This window comes from Chiloscyllium plagiosum, chromosome 22, assembly GCF_004010195.1.
Source record: "Chiloscyllium plagiosum isolate BGI_BamShark_2017 chromosome 22, ASM401019v2, whole genome shotgun sequence".
Classification (NCBI taxonomy): Eukaryota; Metazoa; Chordata; class Chondrichthyes; order Orectolobiformes; family Hemiscylliidae; genus Chiloscyllium; species Chiloscyllium plagiosum.
This window is the reverse complement of record NC_057731.1, coordinates 51,294,471-51,305,115: the sequence shown is the minus strand read 5'-3', so window position 1 is coordinate 51,305,115 and position 10,645 is coordinate 51,294,471. Positions and strand designations below refer to the sequence as shown.

General features: G+C 43.8%; 1 protein-coding gene across 2 annotated transcripts in view; it reads left to right on the top strand.

Annotated features, from left to right (window-relative positions):
* The first annotated feature begins 2,781 nt into the window (after positions 1-2,781).
* LOC122561331 (metal transporter CNNM2-like) overlaps positions 2,782-10,645 on the top strand; it is a 256,151-nt gene continuing 248,287 nt past the window's right edge. Inside the window, exon 1 of one of the 2 annotated variants that reach the window (XM_043713039.1) lies at positions 2,782-4,937. In XM_043713039.1, coding sequence (XP_043568974.1) covers positions 3,521-4,937 — 1,417 coding nt within the window. In that variant the 5' untranslated portion in view covers positions 2,782-3,520. The remainder of the gene's footprint in view (positions 4,938-10,645) is intronic. The other variant, XM_043713040.1, reaches the window with a different exon arrangement.

Here is a 10,645-nt window from a genome sequence, read left to right as displayed (position 1 = left end):
GTTTTATGATATAAGGATGTTACATAAAGTTGTTCATCATTGTTGAAAAGAGCACAGATGTGGACTCTCAAGTGCTTACCTCACTATCACAGTTCAGCAAAGGCACTCCAATGAGGCATCTGAACCCATGGGACCTCTGCACAGCATGAATCAAGAAAGGATGAGAGAACACTAGGAAAACATAACTAAAATTACAATATGCAAGAACAATGTTGTTTATCTGATGTCAAAACCTCCCACAATGTCGCCTGTATTTTGATGCCTGCTTTATGAAAATATCTGCATGCATTAAAGTGGCAGTTGTGTTCTTAATTTAAAAACACCTCATTGATGATTTAGTAACTGTCTGAGAATCAAATGTGGAGGGACATTAAGAGTACCATCAATTAATTTGAACCCCTCCAACTTGGTAAGCTAGGGAATCTGAAACTTGTTATGAAACCCTCAACATTGATGTGTCTGGCCTTGTGCTGCAATGACAGGGATAAAATGAATATTCAGGGGGGTTTCCTGGACTTGATGAGATTCCCTATAGTGTGGAAACAGGCCCTTTGTCCCAACAGGTCCACACCGACCCTCTGAAGAGTAACCCACCCAAACCCCTTTTCCCTCTAACTAATGCACCCTACGCTATGGGCAATTTAGCATGGCCAATCCACCTAACCTGCACATCTTTGGATTGTGGGAGGAAACCGGAGCACCCAGAGGAAACCCACGCAGACACGGGGAGAATGTGCAAACTCCACACAGACAGTCGCCCGAGGTTGGGATCAAACCTGGGACCCTGGTGCTGTGAGGCAGCAGTGCTAACCGCTGAACCATTAGTTTTAGGAAACAATATTCTTCTTAGACACAATGATAAACCATAACAAGATCACATCAGCCATTAAGATTCAGTATGGATTATGTACTCTCAGTGTTGCTTTGTTGTCACTTCAAAATGGACAGATCTAAAACACTGGCTGTGGACCACTGTTGTACTCTGTCCTCCAAATCGCAAAGTTGTAGGTTCAGATTCCACTCTAGGCTTGATTGCAGAGATGCTCCGATTGAGCACTGCAAATGAATTAGGACATTTATTGTCTTAGAATAGAATAATAGAATCCATCAGTGCAGAAGGATGCTATTTGGCCCAGGGAATCCACACTAATCCTCCAAACAGCATCCCACCCTATCCCTGTAACTCTGTATTTATCATGGTTATCCCATCTAGCCTGTACACCTCTCGATGCTATGGACCAATTTAGTATGGCCAATCCATCTCCACATCTTTGCACTGTGGGTGGAAACTGGAGCACCTGAAGGAAACTCATGCAGACATAATGGGAATAGGCAATCACCACACAGACAGGCAGTTAGCCAATGCTGGAATTGAAACAATAACAGAAATTACTGGAAAAGTGCAACAGATCTGGCAGATATCAGAGTTAAAGTTTTGGGTCTAGTGACCCTTCCTTAGGACTGGCTGGAATCTAGTCCCTGGTGCTATGAGGCAGCAGTGCTAACCACTGAGCCACCACGCTGGTCTATGGTGTCTTGAGCCTGTTTTGCCATTTTATCTTAACTGTGGCTGATCATATTGTGGCCTCCACTTTACTGCAGTTTTCAAAATAACATTTTTGGATGAGAGATAAAATCAAGGTGCTATATAACTTCTCAGGTGCTTATGAAAGATCAAATATTTTGAACATACCAACAAGGAGCAGGAGTAGGCTATTCAGTTCCTTGAGGCAAAAGTGAGGACTGCAGATGCTGGAAACCAGAGTTTAGATCAGAGTGGTGCTGGAAAAGCACAGCAGGTCAGGCAGCATCTGAGGAGCAGGAAAGTCAACGTTTCAGGCAAAAGCCCTTCATCAGGAAAATGCTGTGTCTTCTGCCTGGACAGCTCTTCGGATGAGGGTTAGCTGAGGAGTTCTCGGTCAGACACAAAAGGACGCATGAAGTTCTTATCAAAGGTGATTTTGCTTGAAAAAATATTTTCTCTGCATTATGTATTGTTTAACTCAATCGAAACTTGCATCCCCATTCTAAGTGATTAAAGATTTAACAACAATCTAAGTGTTCAACCCATTATAAATTCTGCGTCAGAAATAATAAGCACTACTGCACTTAGGTGGTAGTGTGGGGGTTAAAAAGAAAGAAAAAAAGAAAAAGAAAGAAAAAAAAATAATAAATTCTGCGTCAGATGTACCTGCACCACTAGCTACCTGATGAAGGAGTAGTACTCCAAAAGCTTGTACTTCCAAATAAACCTGTTGGACTATAACCTGGTGTTGTGTGATTTTTAACTTTGCCCACCCCAGTCCAAGAGACACCTGCACATCTTGACACATACACACGTGCACTGTTGACGCCCTGTGACAGACACAAGTTGCCTTTTGCCCCAAAACAAGAGCGAATTGCGCCTGCGCCTTCGGACGCTCCCCGTTGGCTATTGTTGGAAGCCCCGGCCAGTCGCTATGGAAGCCCTCCTATCTTCCTGGTGGTGGAATTTGAATAAAGATTCTTGCACTTTGTGTCTTTCACTGTGTCTCACACCTGCACACACACACCATAGAAATAATAGAAATAATAAGCACTACCGCACTTAGGTGGTAGTGTGGGGGTTAAAAAGAAAGAAAAAAAGAAAAAGAAAGAAAAAAAAGAAAAAATAATAAATTCTGCGTCAGATGTACCTGCACCATTAGCTACCTGATGAAGGAGCAGTACTCCAAAAGCTCGTACTTCCAAATAAACCTGTTGGACTATAACCTGGTGTTGTGTGATTTTTAACTTTGCCCACCCCAGTCCAAGAGGCACCTGCACATCTTGACACATACACACGTGCACTGTTGACGCCCTGTGACAGACACTAGTTGCCTTTTGCTCCAAAACAAGAGCGAATTGCGCCTGCGCCTTCGGACGCTCCCCGTTGGCTATTGTTGGAAGCCCCGGCCAGTCGCTCTGGAAGCCCGGCCATATCACGTGCCATCCGACCGGGCCAATCGGAACGTTGTATGGGCGGGGCCGCACGCGGTAAGCAAACCCCCACGTGTGGGCCGGCGCCGCTCCTCGGGGACAGTCGCTCGGCTTGCGCCCCGCCCCCTCCACCGTGAGGATTGGCCGAGGTTTACCGCCGCCGATCCCGCCCACACAGCACGGCCGTAGTTTCTGAATGGAGAGTCCGCCGTGTCAATCAGAGAGACGCCGCCAATGGGGTAGGGCTGGGTATGTTTGGGGGGGGAGAGGGTGGACCGTTGGCTGGGGCTCGCGCCGGCGCTCGCTCACAGTTTGAAAGCCGAAGGGAGCGAGCGGGGGGAGAAAGTTCTGTGACTGGTTTTCGATCAAAATAATCACAAAACCTCTTATTATGTCCGCCCAAATGGGTCAGAATATTGCAGGGAGGGGAATAAAAGACACTTAATATAACTCTTTCGTTTCCCCTCCCTTTTGCTTTTTTTTGGAGAAGATTATATTTTTTTTCCCTGAGGGGGTCAGGGGGGGAGGGAGGTTGGGAACAGCCTCCATTTCCATTACAAACATGGCGGCCTGCAGCAGCGGCCGGCTCGGCTTCTTCACCTCGTCCGCCTTCAGCATTCGCTGCTGCTGCCTCGTCCTCCTGCTCCTGGCGAGCCTGAGCGGGCGGGCGGCCGCCTCCGACGAGGGCGACACGGTCATCATCGGCCTGAGGCTGGAGGACACGGACGAGGTGACGGGCATGGGGGGCGGCGTGCTGCGGGTCAGCGAGCGGACGCGGGTCCGGCTGCGGCTGTACGGCCAGCGCATCGACAACAGCACCTGGAGCCGCATCGGCTTCACGGAGCACCGGCGGACGGCCGACGACGCGGCGGGCTTCGACCCGTGCGGGGTGCGCACCTCGGACATCGTGGTGCTGCCGGGCGTCGCGGTGAGCCGCCGGAGCACCGGTGTCATCGAGATGGAGGTGAAGCCGCTCCGCAAGACGGAGAAGAGTAAAGCCTACTACCTGTGCACGGCGGCCCGGGCTCCGGAGCCGGGCTCGGGGCAAGCCGACTGGCTGTACCACGACACCGAGGACACCATGGTGGTGGTGGTGGAGGAGAGGAAGTTCCTGCTGCCCTTCTGGCTGCAGGTCATCTTCATTTCGGTGCTGCTCTGCCTGTCGGGCATGTTCAGCGGCTTGAACCTGGGGCTGATGGCGCTGGACCCCATGGAGCTGCGGATCGTGCAGAACTGCGGCACCGAGAAGGAGAAGAACTACGCCAAGCGCATCGAGCCGGTCCGCCGCCAGGGCAACTACCTGCTCTGCTCGCTGCTGCTTGGCAACGTGCTGGTCAACACCACGCTGACCATCCTGCTGGACGACATCGCCGGCTCCGGGGTGGTGGCCGTGGCCGTCTCCACCATCGGCATCGTCATCTTCGGCGAGATCGTCCCGCAGGCCATCTGCTCCCGCCACGGCCTGGCGGTCGGCGCCAACACCATCGTGCTGACCAAGTTCTTCATGCTGCTCACCTTCCCGGCGTCCTACCCGGTCAGCCGCCTGCTGGATGTCATCCTGGGCCAGGAGATCGGCACCGTCTACAACCGCGAGAAGCTGCTGGAGATGCTGCGGGTCACCGACCCTTACAACGACCTGGTCAAGGAGGAGCTCAACATCATCCAGGGCGCCCTGGAGCTCAGGACTAAGACGGTGGAGGACGTGATGACCCCGCTGCGAGACTGCTTCATGATCACCGGCGACGCGATCCTGGATTTCAACACCATGTCCGAGATCATGGAGAGCGGATACACCAGGATCCCCGTCTACGAAGGCGAGCGGTCAAACATCGTTGACCTACTTTTCGTGAAGGACTTGGCGTTCGTGGACCCCGACGACTGCACCCCTCTGAAAACCATCACCAAATTTTACAACCACCCTTTGCATTTTGTTTTCAACGATACGAAGCTGGATGCAATGCTGGAGGAGTTTAAAAAAGGTGGGATAATGCTGATCATGTTTCTGTTTTTACCATGTTCATTGCCATTTGGTAAATAGTGTCTCTTACGGTTTATTTTGCATGAGTTTGTGGTGCCAACCTGCAGTTAACTCTCACCAAAATTTTCTGCACCTCCTTAAACAGTTACAATCTAAAAGTGGTTATCACCTGTATGTTTATGTTCACCTGTAAATGTTTCGTTGACGCTCCCACTTTATCCTAATACACAGCCAACCGCTGCTATCTGATTCTACAGAAAACAGTGATATCTTTTCTATCTTCCCCGATCTCCAACATCTTGAACTAAGGTTATGTTTGAGCAGTAGCTGAAATGTAAAAGACTGGCCTTTATAGAATGGTGTCGTTTTTCAATTTCTCTCCGGGAGATTGGAGGCAGAGCAGAATCTAAATTATGGCGTTTTTGTAAACCAGAAATTATAACCTTACTGTTAAATATTCTGGGTACTCAGCTCTATTCATATTGAATAAACTTGTCTACTAACTATCAGACTTTAAAATGTGTAGATATATAAAATTTGTTAATCCAGTCTTTGCCTGATTGTATGCAAGGTCTGGTCGGCATGGACGAATTGGACCGAAGGGTCTGTTTCCGTGCTATACATCTCTATGACTCTCTGTCTCAGCTTGAGACTGTTTGGCAGCTGCCATGCCACTGGTTTGCCAACATTTTAAAGGCTGTTTACTTTGCATTTATATCGACGTGCATTGGAATGCAATATGGTGAGACAATGGTGTCAGTTTTTTTTATTCAACTTCTTGCTATGTTCTTGGTACAACTTATTGCTAAGCTTAGTTTAACAAATGTTTTTAAGGTATTTGCTCTCATATTTAGTGATCTGTACCAAAAAATACTTGTAGATGGTGGATGTGCCTGGCACGATTTATTTTCTTCTTGATTATAATCCATATGCTATGTGGAAAAGTCCATGTGACTTGCCTCAGATGCATGGAAATGGAATTTAAAACACACTGATTATGTCAGATTATGTGGTGCTTTTAGGCAGTATAGTGAGTGAAATTTCCAAATTATGATTTCTAAAATTTTTGTTTAGCGTTGTGTAGGGCTTATTTTAGTCATATCTCTGATAATGGGAATTTTTGATATGAGACTACTGTGTGATGATATGACCAGTGGAATTAGGTAGTGCAGAAGTTTTAAAAAAAACAGAATTTAAAATCACTCCCTATCTTGCTGAAGTGGAGAAATTGACTTGTGAAGTCAGTACAAATATGTGCATTTAGAAAGTAAAGAACATATAGCCCAGTTTGTTGTTCTTTTATGACACACTTATTTACATTTTTAATTGAGAATTGATTGTTGTAAGTATTGTACTAAGTATTGTACTCCAAACAAAACATCACACTTGTTCGAAGAATCAGCTTCCAGTTTTATTCATGTGCCCTAAAAAATGCAGTTTTGCAACATTCTTTGACTGATATTGCATAAATGTTGGTGTAATTGGTGAAGTTTAACCCATTTCTTTGAAATGATTTCAATATGTTTGCGGTTTTACTACAAGGCGATTCAAGTGACTTTTCTGTCTTTACAGCTATATTTTAAGACACCTTTGAGTTGTATAAAGCTTTGAACTATATTATTCATTTGTGTGCTTGTAAATTCTTATTTATATTGAAATGCTTTTGATGTGTGACAGTGATTAGCAGCCTGCATTAACCTGGTCAGGATTTTTCCTTGCTTAGGTCAGGCAATGGGTGGCATTTGTGCAGCGTATGGTTTCTAGTAAAGTTTTGGCTTTAGGCTGTTTGGAACTTTGCTTCTTGATTCTAAACTTATAGGGCTGGATACTTTTTGTGGAAGGAACAGATAAATTGTCAACCTAAGATTAAATTTAAAAATCTCACAACATCAAATTATAGTCTAACAGGTTTATTGGGAAACACTAGATTTCGGAGTGCTACTCCTTCACAGCTACCTGATGAGGGAGCAGCGCTTACTACAAAAGCTAGTGCTTCCAAAAAAAAAACCTGTTGGACGATAACTTGGTGTATGATATTTTTAACTTCGTCCATCTCAGTCTAACACTGGCTCCTCCACATCAACATAACAATAGTTAGTATATCATTGGCTTCACTTAGAGATGGTTTTAACCAACTTAGGCTGATGCCTGTTCCAGAAGTATGTAATGTGAAGGGATATAGCTATGGATTCTCAACTCATGTAGTCACTGCTAGCAGTAAGAACTACATTGGTGTGGCCAACCTCAATGCTTGCTTTACTTTACCTTGAGCTCAGAACTAGCTCATTAATAGGAACACACTTTCTAGATTCCATAAACTGCTTTCATATGTTTATTTGCTTATGTTGGCATTATTGATTTGAATTTTTTTTTCTCTCTACTGGAAGTATAGTAGAGATTTGGAAGTAGAACTGCACCTGAATATTTAAAGTCTTAGTTATTTAGTTTGTGAACTGTTGACTAGTTGCTGCAAGGAAATGAACAGGTACAGATATGTCTTTGCCAGCTTATTGCAGTATCTTCTTTGGGTAGACAGTGATTTAGAGAGTAATTCCAAAAGCTTACAGTTATGCCACATGGAATGAAAATTCAGGAATGTAATGAGAGAATCTGTCTTTAGATCACTGGTACTAAAATATATTGAAGTTTCCTATTTGTTTTGGAGATTCTGATTTCATCTGAAACCCTAGTACAGTTTCAGAATTTAGTTAAAAGTTCTGTCGAAAAATACTTTCAAAGGCAGAGATTCCCTGTATTTGTTCTATCCTTAAGGTTCTAAAGCAATCTGTGACAGCTTTAGGAAGCTTCAACTGACCTGGTTATATTGTTGGGTTTTTCCCTACCCAAAGTTTTTAGTAATCAGTAAAGGGTTTTCATCTTTATAATACAGATTTGCACAGTAAGTGGATGTGCATGGTAGAGCCAGTTCTGTTTGTTAGAGAAGAGTGCAAAGAAATTTCCAAGCATTAAGCACTAGGTGTGTACTTGGCTATTTGGAATCTGTCTTTGTTACTGTGAATGTAATGTTCTGGGATGTAATGGCTAAAGATTATGGAGCAGATTTTGGGGCTTCTCACCAGTTGAACACTGGATGGTACAATTTATTGTCTTATGATAGCACAACAAAAATACCGATAAGGAACAGTGCCTTGCTTCCGTCATCACTGCAGCTACATAATTCTCTTACATGTCTATTGCATTGTACCTCCCTGTGGGAACTTACTTGCAAATCTCTGTCCCTAGGTTAATTTGACATTTAACAGGAGATATTCTGCATTGTATTTCCATTGTAATTGATTGCCTAATTACAGAAGAACCTATCAGGTTTCCTCTGTTTAGTTTTGTCGAGCTGGCATGAGCCTGAAATTCTGCAGCATCCTCTGTAGAAATATTTTGAGGCAGGTCACACTGCATGCCATGCCATGCTGCCGCTCTACCAACTATGTTTTGTTAGCCTCTTGCTGTTTGAACAGGTGGTAAGCCTGCGCTGTACGCAAGGGTTGGCTGTATAAATCAGAATTTACCCCCATGTGTTTTGTTTTAAAGTAGCAACACTGTCGTTCAACAAGCAGCTACGTTCTGTGATTGCTCAAGGGGGCAATAGTGAGTTTGGTCACACAATGTAATGTCATCTGAATTGAATAATTTAAGTTGTATTCCTTTGGGTTGTGCTCTGAATATGCACATCTATTGCTACTTAATATTTAAATTAAGGCTAAGAAAAGAAATGAATAAGTATATCTTGACCTAGTTAGGGGACTGGTGGAGGCATAACAATTGGTTTTCACTGAGGAAGATGAAAAATAGTATTATGCTCCATTGTATGTATGTACATAAGCTTAGAAAAGAAAGAAACTAAGATTTATATCAAACCTTTCTCAACCCACCGCAGCAAGCCCTAAAGTGCTTTATGGTCAATGAAGTACTGAAGTTTAAGGTCCCACAAAGTGTAAGAAGATAAATTACTACATAAGACTTAGGTTGTTATAAAAATGTTGGCTAGAATGGTGGGCAGAACTTTTGCTGTTCTTTGCATAGTTCTATAGAACCATTTAGTTTAATGTCTTTTGAAAATTTGCAGCCATTGCAGCGCCACATCAGCTTATTGCTGTAGTGAAGTTAGATTATGTGCTCTGATCTCAAGTGGTGCTTGAACTCGTGGCTTGCTGACTCTGAGGGAAAAGTGCAGCTGACTGTTTGGGAGTGAGAGGTATGAATCCTATCCAGCCTAATTCTTTCAATGTAGGGTTTAGTATTTGATTATTTATAATGACGCACAGCCTTTGTTATAATCTGATAATTACTTCTGAAATCTGTCAAGAGAGCTTCTGAATTCAACTTGCAACTCCAGATTTTAGTTAACTTTTTCGCAGCTCCAAGGCAGGAATATTGTCATTTTGATACTGACTTTAAATTCTCTTTTGTTCCTTGTTTTATTTGTCAAGTTTATTGTTAGTGTTATTCTGTTCCTTCTCTAGGAGCTACATAACTTTGCCATGTTTATGAGAAAACCTAACATTTATTTCAGTAATGAAGCTTGTTCTTTTCGCACATCACAGCCTAACTATGCACTTCTGAATATTTCTAATTACTTTGCCTTTTTCTCTTGCCTGAAGGAGAATCCCTGAAAGTACAGCACCCTTTGAATTAAGTTTCTTCTATTAGTTATTTTTAAATTGAGTTTTATTTAATTAAACTTGTCTTCCAGACCTGTTTTGAAATTATACTCTTGATGGGTCCTATTGTATCAGTTAAACTTTTATATAATTTGAAGTTTCTTACGAACTTTTTGGATCTTGAGCTTCACAGCCCTTTAGTTATAGTTCACCCTTTTGCACTTGGTGTCATTTTTGGTGTACTTCTGCGCACAAAGCATCTTATTTTATAATGTCATTAAAATGACTGACAGTATCTCAGGATGGTTTGGTGAATATATTATAAAGCCAGTATAAATATTTTTGATTAATTTTGGAAGGCGCTTAAAGGTTGTGGTACAAAAACTGTGTTCATTTCAGTTGAAATTCTCCGACTCAGATCACTGTCACCCACATAGAGTCATACAGAATGGGGATCGACCCTGCGGTTCTACTCGTCAGCACTGACCAGACATTGCAATCTGACCTGATTCTGTTTGCCGGTATTTCACCCATATCCCTCTAAACCCTTCCTGTTCTTATGCCCATCCAGATGCATTTTAAATGTTGTCATTGCACCCACCTCCTCCACCACCTCTGGCAGCTTAATTGGTAGTTACCCCTTCACGTTAGAACATAGAAGAATACAGCGCAGTACAGGCCCTTTGGCCCTCGATGTTGCGCCGATCCAAGCCCACCTAACCTACACTAGCCCATTATCCTCCATATGCCTATCCAATGCCCGCTTAAATGCCCATAAAGTGGGAGAGTCCACCACTGCTACTGGCAGGGCATTCCATGAACTCACGACTCGCTGAGTAAAGAACCTACCCCTAACATCTGTCCTATACCTACCACCCCTTAATTTAAAGCTATGCCCCCTCGTAATAGCTGACTCCATACGTGGAAAAAGATTCTCACTGTCGACCCTATCTAAACCCCTAATCATCTTATACACCTCTATCAAGTCACCCCTAAAACTTCTTTCCTCCAATGAAAACAGCCCCAAGTGCCCCAGCCTTTCCTCATACGATCTTTCTACCATACCAGGCAACATCCTGGTAAACATCCTCTG